The sequence below is a fragment of the Culex pipiens genome, chromosome 3 (genome assembly GCF_016801865.2).
Source record: "Culex pipiens pallens isolate TS chromosome 3, TS_CPP_V2, whole genome shotgun sequence".
Lineage (NCBI taxonomy): Eukaryota > Metazoa > Arthropoda > Insecta > Diptera > Culicidae > Culex > Culex pipiens.
In genome coordinates this window covers 47,020,948-47,044,161 of record NC_068939.1, presented here as the reverse complement: position 1 = coordinate 47,044,161, position 23,214 = coordinate 47,020,948, and the positions used below count along the sequence as shown (strand labels likewise).

Below are 23,214 nucleotides of genomic sequence, written 5' to 3'. Positions count from 1 at the left end.
TTTTTTTTCCTATTTGAGTTTGATAAATTATGTGGAGAAAAAACGTTACAGTTTCACACAAACATAAAATTTCACGGGATTTCGCGGAAAAAGCCAAATTTCTGTGTTTTCTGTCCGCGAAATCGTGAAATTTCACTATCCCTAGAAATGATCAAACAAAAAAGTTGTAAAAGTAAAAGGCCTGGGTGTAGTGTAAATTTTAATATTTTTTTTAATGAAATTAAATGTAATTTTACACGCAGAAATTTGTAGCACATCAGTATGGGAGACCTACTTGACCGAAATGTCAGGCTAATATTGGCGATAATCCTTCCAACTCTTTTATGTTCTGATAGGTGAGGCGTAACCCTAACTTTTTTCATAAGGTTCTTTTGTTGAAGAGACTAACTTAGGACCAAGATCCCCGGTACTAACCTGCCAAGTGTGTAATTCATTGTTTTAAAAATATTAAACAAAAAAAATGAAAATGAGATTCACAGACCACCAATCTAAGTACCATTTAACGAAAAATTATGTCTGTGCTAACTAAAGATGCTACCTTGCGATGATGAACTTTGAAGTTACTGTACTTTCCAATTTCGCATGCCCAACTTGAGGGAAAGCATAAACTTTGGGGTCACCAGAAACGCGTGCTCTTTGAATTGCTACAAGGAAAAAAAAAGTTGAATTTTGGAATGTTGAAATTTTTTTAGGTTGAATATTACCTCTTTTTTTGAGTAATATTACATAAAAAATGTATTAAAATGTGAACCTGATGAATATTCATCAAAAACTGATGAAAATTCATCATTTTCTGGGTTTACCCCAGAAATCATTTTTTTGACACAAAATCTGTCACCATTTCCTGATGAATATTACCATCATTTTTTTCTGTGTAGTTCAAATTTGGATTTTTTAGTAAGTGCTTAATTATACACTTATTTTAGATGGTTTTCAATGTTCGATTCGATTTGAAAACATTGAAATTATTTTAATTTTTTTATCCCAATGTTCAAAAAAATTTGATATACTTTTGTTTATTTATTTTAAAATATTTTTTGGAAACTTCAAAGATTTTTTTTAATTATAAAGTTTTATACAAATATCAGCTCCATCGATTTCTATAACCCAAACATGCCATTTTGCATAGTTGGGTTCTCCGTACAAGTTTGATGCAAATTTGGGAGTCGTCCATACACAAAAGTTAGAAAATAATCGTTAGTCCCTGTTTTTGCAAAAGATAATAAGAACTTTTCAGAGGAACTGGATACACGGAAAAAATCCCGAATGTTTTATTTCAAGTAATATTACAAAAAAAGTTGTCAAAAGTGGTTAAAACTCAATTCAACTCAACTCAAACTCAAAAATGCATGCACTTTATCAACATTTCACAAAGTTACTATCGATTGCAAGCTCAATTTAACATCTGATTTTTTTTTAATTTTTTGTCGGGATTAGTTCAAAAGTATCAAAAAATCTTTTCTATCATAGCTTGCTTGCAAATTAAACGTCCGTCATGCAAAATAGATCAAAATTTGTCAGTTTTGGTCTACTACAACATATCAAAAAATCATAAAAAAAAGAAATGGGTAATTTTGTCATAATAGTGTCATTGAGAATACAATGTTGCAATATGGCTTGTTTGGTCTTATATAATCGATGGAAAAAGTTTTACCTTTGTTTATTTTATCATAACCTTAATTTTGAGCTCATAAATAGGCTATTTTGCTCAAATTATTGTTTAAAAAATAAAATTTGTTCTATTTATAGTGTATCAAAAAATTAAATTTATCAAAATTCTGTGAAATTTCGTAATTCCTCATTGTAAACAGTTCATTCTACAGATCATTTTATGTTACCTGCAGAAACTTAGTCCAGATCTGAAAATCAAAAAACTTTCAGAAATTTTGGCTAACAAAGGATTCTACTTAAAAAATGTAATGAGGATTCCTCTATCGTAGGCTGTTAGGGTTTCTTTTTAATCAAAAAAGCAGTCTTTTTATTTTTTTCTCAGCTTTTTATTTGGTAAAAATCCTATTAAAATGACAATAACTTTTTTTAGACCATTTTAAGCTTCTCTAGCATACTTGTGCTTGTGTAGCTAACCAAATGATTGTCCACAGTTTTAGTGAGAACGCAATATTTCACGTTTAGAGTAGCAGCTTCTGTTACCGCTTTCTGTCCCTCTTTGGAGATGCTAAAAGCATGTGAAAATAGTGCACCATATTGTCGAAAATTATCCGCCTTGGACAACAGTGTTGAGTACGTTTCGCCAGTTGTTGCCCAGCAAGCGAATGCTAGCAGTGTTTTCTGTAGCCCTCTGCGAAAATCTTTCTCGAACCATTCGGCAAACTTTTTAAATGTGGTTTCTTGATTAGAATCGATTGCGGGAAATAAATTCATCAGTGATTTTTGATCATCTTCTTCTGTGGTTGATTCAAACAAAGATAGAATCATGTTTGGAGGGATGTCGATTTTCACAGCACTGGACGTTTTAAGTTTTTCGATTATTATTGCTAAATATTGTTTCTGAGCCTTTTGGTAAACTGCGCGTAAGTTTTCTATTTCTTCCTCTAAAGTTTCAGCTCTAGTGCACAGGATAAAGGTGAAGATGAAAAAGATCATCAATATCTTATTCGGTACAGTAGTCTTCAACGACATTTTCTAAATTTTACTTTTGAACGGAACTGATCCAATCTAGAGTGAGTTTCGTTGGAGAGTGCTTCATATCGTTATTTTCCGATTCTTTTTAAAAGTAACTATTATTGAAGTACATTCAGCTGTATTCATATTAGAATATCACATGTTTACTTTTGCTATACCTGTCCGTATATGTTAACCTGTAATCTGTCTTGAGTTTCATTGCAATTGTTGCGATGAAAATGATGAAAGTGAATTATTCTTAAAGTTGCAGTTAAATGACATATTGATAGCAAATTGAAATGAAATTCCAAATCAATAGCTCAAATTTTAAAACCACTCAACCATCCCACGATGTCAAGATGTCATCACCACAAGTACACCCCTAATCAAGCCCTTGCTCCAAAGCCACATGCAAGCCTTTCTCCGTTCAGGTGGTTTGTATGGGGGCCCGAGACAAATGAGGGCAACACACAGCTTACCCATATTTGCACTACTGAGTCTCAAAACTTGCGCTGCGCTACTTAAAACGACGGATTATACAACAATATAATTGTAACATGCTCGTAATTACAGGACAACCACACCGAAGCTGCCCATTTCGAGCTGTGAAGACTGTAAAGGAATAACATTTTAAAAAGTTTTTTTTATTTCAAAAATATTAGTGTCAGAATTTATATCCCTCTGATTTGAATTGAAATAATAAGTCCTTTTTTGATACCTTCGACCATTTTCAAATATTACTAGCCTATACTCTGCATGATTTGTAGGGCGTCAAATTGGCAACAGTCGGACGGTCGTCGCTGCGACAAAGTAGTTGAACTCTTTTTTTTCCATAAGAGGGTTCCGTCAAACGGTTCGGTTGAAGAGTTTGACATGTGCCGGCATCGTGGTTTGAACTGCTTAAACGTTGCAGCAGCACCCGTTGGGTTCAATAGGTGGCAGACCCGAACAGGTGGAAAGTGTTGGATCCAATCAAGTTTTGTTATAGGCAGAATGTCAGAGGGCTTATTAGGTGTTATGTATAAAAAAAAAGATTGATAAAAAATGGAACTGTTAGAGATTTGATTTATTTAGAAAACCCATGCCGAATTAATAGTATTGAAATTTTACTTTAGAAATAATTTAATTGAAGATCAAACCGTATTTAAGACAAAGTCATATTCAGTTAACAATCGGGATACCGATTTTCGCTATCTCAGATTTTTTCCATCTATCTAGTCCAGTTTATTTAGTAATTTCATGCTAAAATGTTGTTTTTGGAATGTCAAAATACACATATTTGGATCTTTAAGTAACAACATTTTTTTTGTCGCATTTATACAAAAATATGAATATTTGTACAGGAGAAACTACTTCCAAAAAATATATTATTTCGTAAATACTTAATGTTTGGTCAAACGAAATACCGATTAGATTTTTGAATACAAAACTTAATCTGCATTCGAAAAATACTTTTTTGAATTCTTAAAACATGCAAAAATATATTTTGAAAAATCAAGATAGTTATGCCGTAAAAATAACCGGAATGGCATTTGAAATTCATTAATGTGGCCACTCATATCTCATTTTTGCATTTCTGAATTTTCCTGGGGCAAATGTCAAAAAGTGTTTAATTCAGCCAATATCCACCATGGAACAAAATCTACATAGATTAAAAATATCTATCTTTCGAAACATTTGGTTAAAACAGAAAATTAACAAAATGTTTCAAATAAAATTACAGTGGACCCTCTGGCTGTCGATCTTCTCGATATCAATATTGCTCCAGCTGTCAATAAATTTTTCAGTCCCTTCAAATAGATTGCTTTGTTTTTTCGTTCTATAATTTGATAACTCCCGCTCTCGACGGTCCCTTCAATATCGACAACGAGAGAGTCCACTGTATATCCAAAATGGGTTCCCTCATGATCTTGATTCAGAGAAAAAAATGGTTAAACTCAAGCAATCCTTCTAAAAAAAATACAAAATTTTAAATTTCAAGGTACCCTCGGCTGTGGCTTAAAGGGAAAGTAAAAAACTTTAAAGGAAATTTATCAAAAGGCGTTTTCAGTAATACTTTTTATGCTTATAGAGAATATGTAGATGTGTGCCAAATCCATGCCATTACTACCATCCGAAATTGATTATGATTTTTTCACCTTTTAATTCTCATTTTTTTTTAAAACAAGGAAAGGAACAAAAAATGAAAAGTTAGGCGCTCAAGACAAACTGGAGCAATTCTCTACCAAAACCGGAAATGGATTTTATTTGTATTTTTTTATTTGGCTCAAAATTTGTGGGGGCCTTCCCTATGACCAAAGAAGCCATTTTGCATCATTAGTTTGTCCATATAAATTTCCATACAAATATGGCAGCTGTTCATACAAAAATGGTACGTATATATTCGAAAATCTGTAACTTTTGAAGGAATTTTTTGATCAATTTGGTGTCTTCGGCAAAGTTGTAGGTATTGTTAAGGACTATTTAGAAAAAAATAGGTACACGGAAAAAAAAAATTCCCGATTTTTTTATTAACTTTTTTTTCACAAAAACTCAAATTCCCAAAATACGTATTTTTTGATTTTCGAGATTTTTTGATATGTTTGAGGGGACAAAAATCCGCAACTTTTGAGCTATAGAGAAACATGGTCAAAAAATCTGCCGCCGAGTTATGATTTTTTGAAAAACTGGTGATTTTTGGAAAAAATCGAAATTTCATACATAAAATTTTTTTGACCTCATTTTTTTATGCAAAATTGAATTTGCAATCGAAAAGTACTTTACAGATTTTTTGATAAAGGGCTCCGTTTTCAAGATATAGCCACCAAAAGTTTGATTTTAGCGAAATATTTGCAGTTTTTCAATTTTTAAAAATAGTGACCATGAGTGACCATTTCTAAAAATATTTTTTTTGAAAAGTTCAGAAAATTTGCTATAAAATTGTCTAAGAGACATTGAAGATTGGACCTCTGGTTGCTGAGATACAGCGGCTTAAAGAAAAAGAAACACGAAAATTGAAGTTTTCTAAGTCTCACCCAAACAGCCCACCATTTACTAATGACGATATCTCAGCAATTAATGGTCCGATTTTCAATTTTAATACATGAAACATTCGTGAAATTTTTCGATCTTATCGAAAAAGATATTTTGAAAATTTTTAAATCTAGACTAGCATTTTAAAAGGGCTAAACTTTGAATATTATGCCCATTAAAAATGCTAGTATTGATTTATTTTTTTTCAAAATATTTTTTTCGAAAAGATCGGAAAATTTTACGAATGTTTCATGTATTAACATTGAAAATTGGACCATTAATTGCTGAGATAGCGTCATTAGAAAATGGTGGGCTGTTTGGGTGAGACTTAGAAAACTTCAATTTTCGTGTTTCTTTTTCTTTAAGCCGCTGTATCTCAGCAACCAGAGGTCCAATCTTCAATGTCTCTTAGACAATTTTATAGCAAATTTTCTGAACTTTTCAAAAAAAATATTTTTAGAAATGGTCACTCATGGTCACTATTTTTAAAAATCGAAAAACTGCAAATATTTCGCTAAAATCAAACCTTCGGTGGCTATATCTTGAAAACGGAGCCCTTTATCAAAAAATCTGTAAAGTACTTTTCGATTGCAAATTCAATTTTGCATAAAAAAATGAGGTCAAAAAAATTTTATGTATGAAATTTCGATTTTTTCCAAAAATCACCAGTTTTTCAAAAAATCATAACTCGGCGGCAGATTTTTTGACCATGTTTCTCTATAGCTCAAAAGTTGCGGATTTTTGTCCCCTCAAACATATCAAAAAATCTCGAAAATCAAAAAATACGTATTTTGGGAATTTGAGTTTTTGTGAAAAAAAAGTTAATAAAAAAATCGGGAATTTTTTTTTTCCGTGTACCTATTTTTTTCTAAATAGTCCTTAACAATACCTACAACTTTGCCGAAGACACCAAATTGATCAAAAAATTCCTTCAAAAGTTACAGATTTTCGAATATATACGTACCATTTTTGTATGAACAGCTGCCAAATTTGTATGGAAATTTATATGGACAAACTAATGATGCAAAATGGCTTCTTTGGTCATAGGGAAGGCCCCCACAAAGTTTGAGCCAAATCAAAAAATACAAAAAATAAAAATGGTCGAAATCGGCCGGTTTTGTAGAGAATTGCTCACTTGGTTAAAAAAAACATGAAATATTGAAAAATTCTTCAAAAACTAGAGAATTTTCGAAATGTATGAATGAGACTTCCAACTTTTCTTTACTTTTTGCCTTTTTTTTTTAATTATGCAAAAAAAGATCCGATTTAGTACGAATTTTGTCAAATTTCCAACTTTTCCTCGTGTTGGTGAATTGCAACCCTGTAAATGCAAAATTCGCTTGTCCATTTGTTGCATTCTAGGTGCTTGATGGGACCATCCGTATTTGGGAATAAAATTTAAGAGGAAAATGTAATGCTTTCTAGGTCTACAAATTTGACATTCATGTAAGGGAAGCGCATTTTTGGAGGACAGTTAATATGCATTCTAGGCAGTTGGCGATTGGGTCAGCGTTTAAAAAACTGTTTGGATGCTTTAAGCATTTTGAAAATAATTTAAAACATTGTTGTCATTGTTGATAGTTTCATACACAATTTCTGATTGAATTCAGAATCAAAAAAGGGTTGTGCGAGTGATGTCAAAACGGCAAAAAAAATCGAGTAAAAGGAAAGGAGAGAAAAAGAAAAATATATGAAAACTTTTAGAAAAATTGTATTAATTTTATTAAGAATGTTTGTTTTAGTGCATAAAGTATTTTGTGAAACATTTTTCTATTTATCAAATTATACTTGAAATTCGAAATCTAGTTTTTTTTTTTTAATTTCTTTCTCCTTTAAATTTTAGGACTAAAGCACAAAAACTCAAAATGTGTAACTTTCTTATGAGCAACTCTCTACGAAATTGTTTTTTTCTATCAATTTTAATTTTTGTATTTTTTAATCCGGCTGAATTTTTTTTGAGCCTTCGGTATGCCCAAAGATGCCATTTTGCATCATTAGTTTGTTCATATAATTTTCCAAACAAATTTGGCAGCTGTCCATACAAAAATGATATTTGAAATTCAAAAATCTGTATCTTTTGGAGGAATTTTTTGATCGATTTGGTGTCTTAGGCAAATTTGTAGGTACTACTTTTTGATTGCAAATTCGATTTTACATCGAAAAATGATGTTAACATTTTTCTGCGACCAATATTTCGTTTTTTTTTTTAAATCGATACTCGGTCAAACATTTTCTGCCCATTCTGGAAATTTCTGAAAAGTTGGCATTTGATGTCCCCTAAAACATATCAGAAGATAAAAAAAATTAAAACGGTGTTTTTTTGAAAATTAAAATTTAAGTGATAAAAAGCGAAACTACAACTTTGCCGAAAGCACCAAATCGATCAAAATAATGTTTAGATCCTGATTGAGGTTCAAGGTAGGATTGTAACTTAGTTTAGCATGCTAATGAAGAGCGATTTTAAAAACTTCTTTGTTCACAGCCAAGTTGAACCATTTTCGTTAATTTGTTTTCCTGTTGCGGGGTTAAAGTTTGAAGTTCATAACTCTACTTTGTTCTCCACCCCCTAGCCACAAGTAGCAACACCATATCAGTTAAATGTTCCATAAAATATGTTAAACAAGCCCAATTTAACACACACGTTGATACCACCTACCACATCTTAACGCAGACGCGCCCAGACAGTCGGAAACGGTCGGCTGTTTGAATAACTTGTCTCCAGTCTGCTGGCCAGTCCCCGTCCAGCCAACCGTTGGTGACTCAGCTGAAAAATAAAGACCACAAAACTTTTGAAGCTCAACGAACCAAATCGCGGCTCGATCGGATACAGTTACATGACGGCCCGCAAGACCTCCGGATTTCGGGGGGCCGTTTGCTAGTGCGCTCGACTTTTTGGTAGATTTTCTCACGTAGGTTTTTTGTGGATGCCATTTGGTGCGGACATGTTGGCCGTGTATAAAACGTTTGATTTTGGGACAAAATTGCTAAAAATTTCTCTGAACGCTTGATGTTACATGAAGTTTTGACCAAAACATCGCAAATCGAATCCCACTGTGCACCGGCGCCGGCCGTTCAAATCTCACACAGTAATCAATTCAGTAATGCTTTCTCTGAGTGATTTGATTTTATTATTTCTGCTCACTTCACTTGTGGGCACTGTTTTCTCTCTCGTTGAACGGTTTTGTACCAGACAGCAGACTGTCTCTCGGCCACTTGGACATGGAACGATCCCGTGATATTGGGAGGTTGTTAGCGCGCTACTCACATGGCTAATCTCGTTGACATATCGCGTAATGTGACATTTCTATTTCGCACGTGTCAAATTGACGAAAGGGGGGAAGGAAAAAGTTTGTGTGAAAATAAAAGCGTTGAAGAAATGGTTGATGATTAATAAAAAGAAAGAAAGTTGGTATACAAGTGGGTGAGATTTGAAAACAAAATGTTGTTACATGTAAAATATGCAATAAATTCAAACTGCATAAATTCACCCAGAATGACAAGTTACTGTCACTCCAATCATAACGCCTAGTCACCTGGCGTCTCACTTCAATTGACAGCACGTTATTTATGAATTAATGCCACCTGCCAACAACCTAGTTCAAACGCAAATCATAACCGACTTGGCCTCATGCTGAAGTCGTTGACCAACGAGCAGCGGAAAGTGCTCGAGGACTTTCGGTGCTAGATTTCATCAACACCTGATCTGGTCTGAGCCCAAGAACAACCCACGCCATGTCAACAGGTTCACGATGGCGGGAAACGACCGGGATGTTGGCAACACTTTTCGTCTACACGCAGAGGTGTCCGAAAAACCGGCTCCGCAATTGGATCAAAAAAAAAAAAAAATAGCTTCATTTATCAAATCAAACTTAACCTAAAACCAGTTCGACCTACCGTAGTAAACTAAGGGACTTGCGGTAGGTTCGTGGTTCGTTGAACTGGACCTGTCCCGAATGTATGCAAACTTGTCTCCGCGTAGGGTCGGGTACACCCCGACTTGTGACAGTTTCATTCATAAACAAAGATTAAACACTCAACACTGAACTGGTTACCGGCGAACAGGCTGCTAAAATTATGCAATTAAAACCATTTCACACACAATCACTTTTCTCCTCGAGCGTGTGTGTGTTGACCGATCGAATGAAATATAGTTTTGCGAGTGGTCATAAAACAACTTTTACCTTCTGTTTAGCTTTTTTTCGACTGTTGAGACTGTTGAGGTGGTAAAAGATAATCAGTTTGGCAAACACACAACATTTTATGAAATCTTTCGGGTTGATTGGCTCCAAGGGTTGCGGCTGTGCGTTGGATTATGAAACAAGTTGTCGACTTAATTTTACTGAATGTATCGTTTTTAAATCATATTGCCACAATTTGAAATAAGACAGAAGCCAACTAAATTTACATCAAATTACAATGTATTCCATCTGCCCTGAAGACATTACCAAATATTCTTAAATGCAAATAATTGGTATTACTATTTTGCTAAATATGGTCAAAGGACGCAAGGATTAGTTGTAAATGGTTCGGTTTTCAATCCAAAGCCCTGATTTCCCAAAGCCTCAAAAAAAAAAAAACAAAAAAAAAACTCAAAAGCAATACAACTGCGTTTGAGCTTCATAAATTAAAATTTGAATTGAAATTTGAATAATATTTAAAGCAAAAAACATATTTTACATCATTTATGCAAAAACCCTTCAATATGGTTCCCCTGCGACCAAAATTCCATTTTGCTTCCTTAGGTCATTTATACAAATCTACATATAATTGTAAGTATATATGAGAAGAATTTTATAAAAAAAAGTTCAGTCTAAAAAAAAATTCTCAATGTTTTAAACATGAAAGACATGATTTGTATCACCCAATTTCACCCCCAGACCCAATGTCTCCCCCGATGACGGTACTGAAAGACTTGATCAAATCTCATTTGGCAGCGTTGCGATTTTTTTTAAACAAACCGTTATTTTTGGAAAAAGTCTGGAAAAAGTCAAATTTTATACTTGATTCTTCAGACAAGCAATCAAGTTAAAAAACGGAAATCCATTTTATAACGTTTAATTGTAATTGTTTGCATGCATAGAAATGTTTTTGCCAGCAGAAGTTTTAATCAAGCATAATCAAACCTGAAGTTGTTTTTTTTCTAGGGGAATCCTATAAATTCAAAATTATAATTTTATAAATACTTTTGACTTGAAAGATAAAAATATAAATAATGTTTAATTTTTTGACAGTGACACAACACAATGTCTCAACACAGTAAGTATTTAAAAACTAGTAAAACTGTTGCAAGTTTCTGAAACAACTATTTGAAATTATCTTAAATAACAAATATTTCTGACATTTTAAACATAAAAAAATCATTAAATCTGATAATCTTTGAGATAAAAAGAAAACTTAAAATAATATTCTATTCGTGAAAAATCATACAAAATTCATAAAGAAGAATTTGTAGATTTTTTAACTAACATTTGTTGTAGCCTTAATTGGTAAAATTTTTATATTTCAAATTAAATTGTCATGCAAAAAATATCATTAAAATGTATGCAACTTTAAAAAATATTAATAAAGATATCCATAAATTAATGAAAATATGTTTTCTTGAAATTTTTAGTATGTTTCGATTTGTGGATCCAATTGTAATCCAATTGTATTGTAAAAAGATTGTAATAGTTTATTTTAATAATTTGAATTTTTAATCTAATTTATTTTTCAACTCCGATTTTTTAGGATTATAATGAAAAGGGTGAACAACAAATAGTTTAAAGAAAAATGGCACAATCCTTTTAAATAACAAAAAAATAGTTTTATTCAATTTTACTGACAGGTTTGAAACTTCTAAAATCTGTGCGAAATATGTTTTGCTTGGAAAAGCTCGAGAATTAAATCGGAAACAAATAATAGGAGGAAGGATAAAAGGTCAATTGTATAAAAGATAGGAAAGACCAACTATTGAAAGCGAACAAAAAGATCTTTCTGTTATTTGTAAAGTTGATGGGAATTTTACTTGCTTTGAAACACGAGCAAATCTTTGAAAAAATAACTTAATTTGAGTTTAACATCAATCATACTTTTAATAAATTTTTTAAATATTGTTTATGTTTGATATTTTGTTAAGTTTCCCCATTATTTGTTTTTGTAAAAATAGTTTTACTGAAACAAACTCGAGAATTGAACTCATGACCTCGGGATTGGAAATCCATTTCGAAGCTAATCAAAACCCATCCTCTACCGGTCAGGATTCTTAGTAAACATCTTTACTGACTTTGCCTAGCCAGACAGGATGCGAACACTTCATCTTCCGCTTAGAAGGCAAAATCCGTGACCTTTCGGAGCTTGGCAATTTTGAATATTGTGTTGTTATTTTTTTAAGTATTTTATTCCATTTTTAGAAATTTGGAGGTCCTTTCAGCTATGTGTTGATAAATTTGTCTTTCGATACAATTGGTTATTCTAATGGCTAATCACAAGTAGGAAAAAGTTCTATCTAATCTAATCTAATCTAATCTAACACAGACGCAGCCAGTCCGATGAAAGCATGCTGGAAAGTCTTGTGATTAGATGACGCCCCAAGCACTTTTCTTGTCAATATTAATAATTGTAGTACATCCGAGAGCACTCGAAAATGTATTACAAATATTAAAGCGGCCAGCCCTACTGCGCCGTGTTTACCGCAGAGAGGATTCTGAGAACGGATCACATTTCACAGAATCTACAGGGGAGGAAGGATGCGTGGACATACCGTACCAAACGCTCCGATTTATGGTTGCAGTGGTGTTTGTAGGGTGTGTTAAGTGTAGTAATATAACTTTTTTTCTATATGATGCATTATATAATAATTTACCTTTATACCTAACTGAAATATTCAAAGATTTTATGATTAAAATGAAGAAGACCATAAAGATATAGTAGAGTAGCGGAAAGATACATTCTTAGTAAAATTTTGAAGAGATATTGAACTTTAAAGAAGGCGTAAGTATAAAATTATTGTACAGAATTTCATTAGACAGATAATCAATAAATATGAAGAAGAAAAAAGAAGAACAGATTGACCGTAAATCGGAAAAATGATGGAAATAGTTAAACATTTTATAACGCATATTATGAATAATTTGAAAAGGATTCTGTATAGCTGCACTGCACTGCTAAAGTTGTACTTCTGTCAGTGTCGTTGATGTTCGTTTTTTCAGGTGATGAGGATGATGCTAAAATCCGATAGTCTCGAGCAGAACGTACGGATGACGCTAGACGCCTCGGCCGCACAACTCGTTCAAAAGCGCAAAATCAATTCCCTTTTTCATGTTGGCAATCACAAATCGAAATAAACACGTTCACGTCTTCTTCAAAATAGCTCGTCCTGAAACCACCTCTGGTTCCCCATTGCTCAAATTATCGCTATTCATTTAGCCAAGAGCACACCGCGTTTTTTTTAATTTGTAAAAAAACACAAAGGTAAAAAAACGTCACCACCCCCTATTTTTTTTCGAACACCTCCCAAACCAAAACAAAACGTCAAAAATGGCGCTTGAACGGTAGAATGAGCGAAACCGGCGAAATAGAGATGCGAGGCGATAAACCGGCGAAAAAGAGACGTAAGGTGTGAAGCTAAAGCTGCTAAAGGTAAACAATGGAGACCACACCAAATCGATTTTCATTAGAATTCACTACTAATTTAACTTTTTCTTCGAAAACTTCATGTTCCCCAAACTCCTATAACTAAGAGCTTCACATCAAACACAACCCGAACGCACAAAAATCTTTAAAACACTGGTAAAACGCGAAACAGAATGCGACCGACCAACAACCGAACCGACTCCATCCACAGACATGCGGACCCCCCTAATCACAAGTAGGAAAAAGTTCAAGAAAAAAAACCTATTCCATTTTTAAGTAATATGTTTGTGAGATTTTCAATTCTTTAATGCAGGACCATTTTTTTAAGCAGACAGAAATAATATTATTTAAACTAAAAACATTTGTACAAATTAGAAAGAAAAATGTGAATTAAAGATTTTTAATAGAATTATTTATTAAAATTTATTTATTGTCGATAACTTTAAGCAACCTTAAATCTCTCCAATTTATTTTAAATCATCAAAATCTTATTTGATTGAATGTTTGAATTAAATTTAACCAAAAATTTGTTTTAGCAGAAATATGAAACAGTTGCATTAAATTAATTAATTTGACAGCGACTATTTTGAGCTGACAACAGTGACCTATAAAAAATGACAAAAATGACTGCGCAAGCTTAACTTGAGGAGAAGCATGAACGTTGGGGTTTTAGAAACAAATATATTTTGAATATTTAGACAGGCCCGATTGGTTTTTCTACAAAGTTTGTTGGGAAAATTAGGTCCGTTCGTCTCTTTTGCATACAATCCAAAATGTATGAGAACCGAGCCGCACTAATTCTCCATACAAGCTTTGGAGAAAAACCATTCGGCCTTGTCTAAATTTTTTTTGAGCAATTCAAGGTACACGTTTAGCCTGCGCAGAAATCTACACAGCAAAAAAAAGTTGAATTTTTGAAGGTTGAAAATTTGGTAGGTTGAATATTCCTTATTTTTTGAGTAATATTACATAAAAAATGTGTAAAAATGTGAACCTGATGAATATTCATCAAAAACTGATGAATATTCATCAATTCCTGATGTAATATTACACATTTTTTTCGACACAAAATCTGTCACCATTTCCTGATGAATATTACCATAATTTGTTTTCTGTGTATTAAATCAAGATTTCCTTGAAAATGTTTTTATTATATATTGATAACAAAAGTGTATGCACTAGTAAAATTAAATATTTTTGATTGATACATCGTATCATTTTTTTATTTTTTTTTTCGTTTTTTAATCGCCTGTTAGTCATCGAACTCACCTTGAACATTGGCGAAAACACCTGAAAACCGTGTTCGCAGCATCGTGATAAACAGCAACACTTTGCGCAGAACGTGTTCTCCAACACCTGTCTCGACGATGCTGAACTGACTTACGATCTCAAACGGTATGCTAATTGACCATCCATTAGTTATTGGTGGCCCGGAGGCAGCAATCCTTTGCAGTGCCTACAACTCAATTCGCGACTGCGCCACCAACTGCGTGATCCAAATTTTGTGACTCTCTCGTTTTGAGACCTTGAGCTTTAGTTAATTCAACATACATCATTAAATAATGTATTTCATAAGATACATCCACTAAAAATGCCTTTTTGAACTCCGAAAAAACAACTTTTCCCATAAGCTAGGCACCTTTTCCAAAAGTTTTCCTCTTAATTGCGGTCACCATCAATTGTAAACTCCCACTGAAAAAACGCAACAAAAAAGCTTTCAAAAAGAAGCAAAAAGCACACTGAAACTCTTTCGTCCTGTCGCACTATCCCTCAGAGGACGGACGGACAAAAAGGGATCAAGGATTCCCGGTCAAATCAATTTCCAACTTTTGCCCGGAAGCCAAAGTGCTTTGACAAATCCGAATCCGAAGTTTTTCCTTCTTTTTGTCCCAATCCTCTTACATTTCAACCACTTTTTATTGAACTCGACCAAGAACACTGGGTTGGGAATGGAAAAGTGCTTTGGTTGCTTTTTTGTTCATCGTAAATTGAAGCAAAATCAATATGTTTCGTTTTTCCAACCGGCGAAGCAGCAAGTGAGAATGCATTTGGAGGATGCAATTGATGCATTGGTGAAGTGGGATCAGGTCATCAATTTTTGACGAGTTGGCTTTGAGGTGACATGTTTTTGAATAGTCTTGGAATAGAACTGTTCAAAACAGATGTTATGAACAGAAAACAATGAAACAAATTTTAGAAATCATTATAATTTTGATTGAAAGAAATAAGTTTCAAAGTAGAGAAAATCTAAAAACCCCTTGAAAACAGGACTTTTGACCATCATCGTGAAGCAGCGAAAAGAGCCTGCCGGAAAAGTGCTCCATCTTTCATCCCTCGTGGGGAAAAGCTGTGGGGGCGCTGATAGTGCTGTGCGGTGATGCTGTTTTATTTCCACGGACTTTTGCAACCCGGCATGACCAGGGGCACCCGGAGGGACAATAAAGGCACATAAAGGCTGCAAAAACATAAATTTAATGATTTATTTATCCACCAGAAGCCACGTTCAAGTCAGTCTGGCGTTTATAAATCATGCAATGTGAGATGGTTCGGTTCGAGTTTTGCGGTGTTTTCTCGAGGGGTTGATTTAGTTGGGTGGGTTTTTTTTTGCAATTTTTATTTATGAAATCTTAAAAAAATGTAAACCTTTTCCAAACATTTCAAGTTATTACAACGGAGCAATTTTCAAGCGCATCGCAATATTTTTTTTTCGTGTTTTATGTTTAGTTTTTTTTTAAAGTGGATAAAACTTTTTCCATTCGATTTCATTTGCCTCTTTTTACATTATTAAAGTTATGCTACTATCAAAATTTGAAAAGATTTTTTTGGGAAAATTTTTAAGCCAACAATGATGTTTAAATTTAAAATAAACGTCATCTGAGTAAAATCGATCTCATGGGAAAAATCGGGCTAATTTCTTTAAAATGGTTTTGACCACTTTTTGAGATGTGCCTTATCAATTTCCAGATGTTAGCTGTATGGTGTGTGTTGAATGCTAAACATAATCATCAAAGCAGTTGATTCGAATTCAATTTATTTTCATTAAAAATTTTAGGTTTTCTATAAAAAATTGTGTGTCCCCTTATTTTTGGGGCAAATTGTACAGAGGATTGGGAGGGGTTATGTTTATAAAGTTTTGAGAATATTGACAACAGCCTATAATAGAATAATAAAATGTCAAAAAATCGGCCGATTTCGTAAACAATTACTAAATGGAACAATGTGAACAAATACAAAACATTTTTTTTTTTCGAAAAATCGCGATAACTCGTCATGGTTATAAGCAAAACCCTTATGTTAGTACATAGGGGAAATATACCCTTTCTAATCAAACACCTATCTTCGTCATATGGAGAGTTTGATGCTCGATTTAAGATCCAAAAATACTATTTAGGCTATAAACTTACCAGCAACAGCACCGCCTCGGGTAAGCACGCAAACTTATGCCATTTACTGGCCAAAAAGATCAAATTTAATGCACTTTTGATAATAATTTCTATTTTGCGAGACCATTTCTCATAATTTTGGTGGCACACACATCCACACGCAACATCAGAGGTTAACTGCTTAACGAATGTCGCCATCAATATCTTTTCACTTGCGCTAACGATTTCAAAGCGCTTAAGATATAAAATTGCTTCCAACTACCGGCAACATGTTCTTTTGCACATTAGTTAGTCACTCATTTGAAAAATAATCCCGAAACATGTAAATAATTAGCAAGCACCATAAAAAAACAAACGCGCCAAGTCGTTTGACGTTTCAATATAGAATACTCATTCCAATCGAAGGCTGAAGAAAACCGAGCGAGGAGCGAAGGCAAATAAAGAACAAAGGGTGGCCACCAACACCACCAACATGCTGGTGCAGCGCCTGTTGGAGTGAGCAAGTGCTGCCAGGCAACTATCGCTATAAATGCTACTTTTTGTGAGTGTTCGCTTAAAATTTCATCGATTTTGGCAGCACTATGCAGACCCAAAAGAGCGCTGGAAGAAAAAAAGAACTAAGATGAAAATAGAAAAATGAGCGTGGACCAATGCACTCGACTGATTAGAATGCATTTTTGAAATATTTTTTTAAATGCTTGTAAAAGGATTAGCATAACTTATAATAAAAGTGACAATAAACAGAAATGTTCACAAAAAGTTGCTCTACTCGTTGGTGTACTTGGTTTCAGTGAATTCCAAGGAACAATCAAGATTATCCAGCATCATTCAAACACGACCGCTTATTAGGCTTAAAATGGACATATTTCCCCTTTTTTGTAACTGTCTGCTCTTTCTAGAGCATTTTTACACTCTTAAAAATAACCCTGCAAAGTTTGAAAAAACACGAAATTTTAAAACAAAAAAATATGTTATATATGAAAAAATTACCCTTCTGGCTTAATGTAGGTTTGAAAAGTACATATATTTTTTAATTTTTACAGTGGAGTAACGTAAAATTGCTGAGTTTTTGAATTTTTTACAGTTTATTTCTCGATGAAAAATACGTTTTTCGGAATTTTGAGTACGCCATCAAATCGGGCGTGCAATTTTACATAAAAATCTGTTAAACACCAAATTTCCAAACCATCACCATTTCAGGCTGCAAATTTGAACTGTTTTCGTATGTTCAAAAATGGAAGGGGTCGTACCGCCTCTCCGTCACGAGATATCGAAAAACGGACCTAGATGATAATAGCCCAAAAGTATAAATAGTAATTTTATGTGCTGGTATTGGAGACATTTTAAAATAGGAAGGAAAAGACAAAAGCTTTTTTTATACAATATACCTTTTTTATATTCATATAACTTTTAATAATTTTAACCAAAATCCCCAGAATTTGAATATTACTTCATGCAAATTTTACTTCTCAATTTAACTGTTTAAAAAAAATCTAATGAAAGTAAGATGACTACAATTCATTTAAGGGTGCACAGCAACGAAGGAAGTTGTTGTCTTCTTATTCCAAAATTGTCAAACTTATGGAGCCAATCCTGCAACAGCGGGATGGTAAAATTTGTCAAACTTTATTGTTAATTACTATGTGGACAGTACTTTAGGGGATGAATAAAAAAAATAAGTCGATAGTACTTGTTGTTTTGATGATACTAAAATGTTTGTAACAAAAATCTGGGTGCAAAGGCTCTGGTTGATGTGCACCGTTAAAAGATTTAATTAGCTTGAAAAAAAATTACAATGCATCTTCTGAAAAGTTGATTTGATTTGATTTGTCAGTGAAATTTAAAAGAACCGATAAGTTGGTTCAAGCTACCAAACATTAAGAATAATTGGTTTAGCGTTAACTGGTCTTATCAATGTACTTAAATTATTTTATACCAGTTGCTCTCCACTTTTAAACTTTCTATAAGTTTTGTACATAAAATTTTAAAGCCATAAATTTGCATAATATCAGTCATTGATGGATAACTAATATAGAACTGACATAATTAATTGTAAATTATCATTACCGAAACTAGAACGGATATGCAAATGACAAATCTCTGATACATCAATATCGAGATGCAATTGCACCACAAAACCGTACACTATCAGGCTAGAAGAAAAATTAAAATAAATAAAACAAACCTCATAAACCCATAATTAACGACCCGTTCTCTCCAAAGTAACGCCCTCCTCGTCAAATCTCGTAAATGTCATTTAGTAGAGCACGCTGAAGGCGCGATCGAAATTAAAGGACAGCTCGCAATGCATGCATGCATGGTAATTTAATTTAATAGCACCTCTCCGTTTACAAATCGAAGGCAATTTTTACTACCTTAGAACGGTTGATAGTCGTAAAATTGTGTCGTTTTGAAATGTGATACCACGGCGCGATCTTGAAATTGGTTGGCAATTTGGAGTGATTAAGAAGTGTTGCCAGCACGATAAAGATCATGTTCGCCCAAGTAGGTGACCTTGACTCTGCGTTCGGTGCGGTGGTGTGGCAATAAATTCCGCTGTAAACACTTTCCAATGGAATGTTCGACTGTATATTAAGTAATTACACGACCAAGACAATTTGTCCATCATGCGAGAACAACCGTCAAGCCAGCAATCTAATTACTTCGTCTTGGGTTGCCAACTTAAGGGGGGACGCCGCCACCGTCTGCCGCGTTGACTTTGGAAACACATCGCGCTGCTGCTAATTGCCTCCGTTTGAACAAACTAAATTGCCACATTATTTTGCATCTCCTTAGAGCTCAACAATTAAACAACAACCTCATCAGCTGCTGGTTTTTGGAATGTGTGTGTGTGTGCCAACTTAATTGAATCAACCGACGAACCGTGAAAAAAAGAGCAGTAGCAACATTCTTCAGCCGCCAAGCGCAAACATTTATACAAATTCACACACAAACGAACGAACGCACGCACGAATTACACATTTTGACATAACTGGCTGTAAACTTCATCATCAACTTTGTGGCAATAAAATAAGATCAAAAAGAAGATGATGAAGTGTTTTGTTGCCGATTTCCATGCACAAGGTTGTTGCAGTTTTGCTTTCTCCCACACAAACACACACACACACACACACACACACACACACACACACACACACTCATATGTAAAAACAAACAAACATTGGCAGACATTTGTCTGAGAAGCTCATTTGCACCTTAACTGCGATGAATGTTTTGAGTTCGTGAGAACTAGTGCAAATGTGTGTGCTCTCTTTCGCTAGGCCCCCAGCAGCAATGTTGCACACATCGTTCACGATTGTGATATTTTAAGTAAATGTGCGCAAATCAAATGCTCCCATATTAATTATATGGAGTGTGGTAAGCGTGATGAATGTGACAGTTTGATGGTTAACTTAGTGAATTGTACATACATTTGCACACACTTACATGTCGCTCCATTCCCTTTCACAAGTGACTCAAAAAATCAGGGAGCAAAAAATTGTTTTTCAAGAAACTTCAGAATTTTTATGGAAATAGACATGCAATCAACTGTAAATAATTTAAAATGCATTTCCCTTCGTTGTTAATCATATTTTGCACGTTCGAGCACGTTTAAAATATTTTGAGTTTTCTGGAAAGTTTGATGTATAGTACTACAAAAAGCTTTTTTTTACGAAACAAAACATTTTCGTCAAAACGTAGATTTATCAAGAATAAATGATTGTAGAACAACTCTACAGGTGAATAATGCATTCACAACACTATTTTTATTTAAATGTTGAAACTATTGCTTGTGATTTAATTTTATTTAATTAGTTCGTCTTTGGAAAAAAAATAATTAGCTATTGCTCAGGATTGCTTTTAAGGTTACAGTTACACTCTAAAATAAATTTACCCTTATTTTAATAAGACCTTCACGCCTTCACTCACAAAATTAACTGCACACAATAATCAGTTTAGAAAATTCTCGTTTCTGAATATTTTAAAACGGCACAAAATTCCATCTTTGACCTTTGGAACAATAGGGTTTGATATGGTTGCATGAATTTTTTGAGCACATTTTTTTCAGTTCCTTTTAGGGTACTAAACAACTCCCCCAAAGTTTGGAAACGATTGGTTTAGTTCCCACATTGCGCAAAACGACTATTTTTTTGGGGTTTTGATATTTATTTTTGTATGGATAGCTGCCAAATTTATATGGAAAATTATATGGACAAACTAAAGATGCAAAATGGCTTCTTTGGGCATACCGAAGGCACCAAAAAAGTTTCAGCCGGATTAAAAAATACAAAAAATAAAATTAATGAAAGAAGACCAATTCCGTAGAGAACTGCTCAGTAGTGGGTTGTTTGGTTGAGACTTAAAAAACATCAATTTTCCTGTTTTTAAATTTTTGCATGGCAATATCTCTGCATCAAAAAAGTTCAAAAAAGCAAAATATAGAGAATTTTCTCAGCCTTTAAAAAATATTTGAATTGAAAAGCACAATAAAAATTTCAGTGTATCAGTTTTTTTTTTTCAGAGTAGTTCTTATCAATACCTACAACGTCTATAAACATTTTGATGTAAAGTTTGAAAATGTTAATTTTTGCGTTTTTCTTTGTTTCGTCGTCCGTGTCTGTCGCGGGTGACCATGAACGTCCATGATCAACGACGACCAACTTTTTCAAAACTTTTTTCGTAAAATCGCGATAACTCGTGATGTTTATTAGCAATACCCCTTATGTATACCAAAATTTTGTAATTTTCTAGAACATTGTTACACTCTAAAAAAAACCCTGCAAAGTAAGAAAAAATACGCAATTTGAAAATGATTCCGAAAGAACATTAAATTTCCCCTAAAATGCCATGTTCCAAAATGTTTTTCAGTTAAGTAACGGAAAATGGCAGAGTTTTTAAAACTTTTGTAGTGTTTTATCGATGAAAAATACGTTTTTTCGGAAATGTGAGTATGCCATCAAATCGGGCGTCTAATTTTACATAAAAGTCTCTTGGACACCAAATTTCTATCTCATCACCGTTTCAGGCTTCAAATTATAAAAAAACACCTCTTTTTTCGCATGCTCAAGAATTAAAGGGGTCGTACCGCCCCTCCGTCACGAGGTCTCAAAAAATGGACCTCGGATTCGTGATCAGGGATAAAAGTTACCCGATTTCGTGTGAGTTGGTAGAGAATTACCCATAATTGTTTGCACTGTTCAAACAAATATTGAAAAAATATATTTTCGAATTACTTGTCATGATTCTCATGTTTAGTTCATGAAGAAATGTACAATTGATATGCCATTAATTTTTGTTGTTGTGGAAAACCTAACAGATTGACTTTTTTACTAGTAAGAGTCAGTTCAACATTAAAAAAATCCACCATCGCAGCATTTTATCATTCAGCCACTCTTGCCGATCGAAAATGTGTCGTTTTTGATGACCAAAGATCACGCGTATTACCTGCGGCCGTTGAGAACTGTAGGATTTGCGGTTTCTTTTGAAATCAGAAAAAAACGATTTGTAGATTTTGCAAGGTTTTATACTGTGAAAAAAATTGATTGGAAATTTGACCTTGAATATTTTTTATGGATGGTTTGACCGCGATTTTGAATTCAATTTTTGCTTTTCAAAAAAACTTTGAAAAAAATTAACAGTGCAACAAATAGTCGTACAAATGACACGTGAGAAACGTATTGTACACTTACCTGTTGACGGGCTGGCCGGCACGCACGCACAGGTAAAGCGAAGGAATTCGAGCAATTTTGATTGATAAAAAATGTCCAAAAGGGGAGTGCATGTCGATGTGCTCGATTGGCGACCGCACACGTTGCATGTCACCGCGAACGGACAGGTGGGAAAGTGCGCAAAAATTAGGCCTGGTTACGTGTTACGACGTGGAGGAGGTGTTTATGTTGAATTAGGGCAAATTATGATGTCATCAACTTCAATTGCTATACAAATCTGAAGTTTGAGAAGTAGATTTAATTTACATAATTTCTCACTTAATTTCGATGCCAAGGTATACTTCACGAAGATCTATCACGCGTAGATATCGTCCAGCAAAGTTGCTCCAAATTTACCTTCAAGTTCTGTGCCATAGTGATCACGGTCATCGTGAGCACCTGCGCGGGAAAAAAGATCACTCTCGTCAGATTGTAGAACCTCTACCTATACAGCATGAAAAAATAAAAAATCTGTCCGCTAATACCCCAAAACCGTCAACCGTCGGAGCGGGGTTTCACAACTTTGAGTAGCCGACCGATTCGATCGATCTCACCCCGGCCGACCGGTCTAATTGATTTGTCACGCACGAAGATTAATTGACGGCTCATTGAATCTAATAGGCTATTACTTATCGGACGAATTTATGAATCAACTTTTCGAGAAGCAGCGAGCCGGAGAGCGCTTCCAAAAAGGCTTGAAGTGAGCGAGTGAGGGGCCACAATATGCAAATTCAGTTTATATTGTCATAAATTTGAATATTTGCTTGGAGCTGCTGACGAGGCAATGTAAGGAAAGGTGTCAGATTTGAATATTGTTCAGTTTTGATAACAATTTAACAGTCTTGCAAATGTCAGATGCGTAAATTTTCATTTATTTC

The 23,214-nt window shown here is 33.9% G+C and overlaps 1 protein-coding gene across 1 annotated transcript; it reads right to left on the bottom strand.

The window, feature by feature from the left end:
• Nucleotides 1-1,982: 1,982 nt before the first annotated feature.
• Nucleotides 1,983-2,687, bottom strand: LOC120412643 (uncharacterized). Its single transcript, XM_039573199.2, has one exon. The coding sequence runs from the start codon at nt 2,638-2,640 to the stop codon at nt 2,038-2,040; it is 603 nt and encodes a 200-aa protein (XP_039429133.1). The 5' UTR covers nt 2,641-2,687; the 3' UTR covers nt 1,983-2,037.
• Between the last annotated feature and the right edge of the window lie 20,527 nt (nt 2,688-23,214).

What these genes read in the sequence shown, in the direction of transcription:
- LOC120412643 (XM_039573199.2), bottom strand. Translation starts at nt 2,640, where the DNA reads ATGTCGTTGAAGACTACTGTACCGAATAAGATATTGATGATCTTTTTC.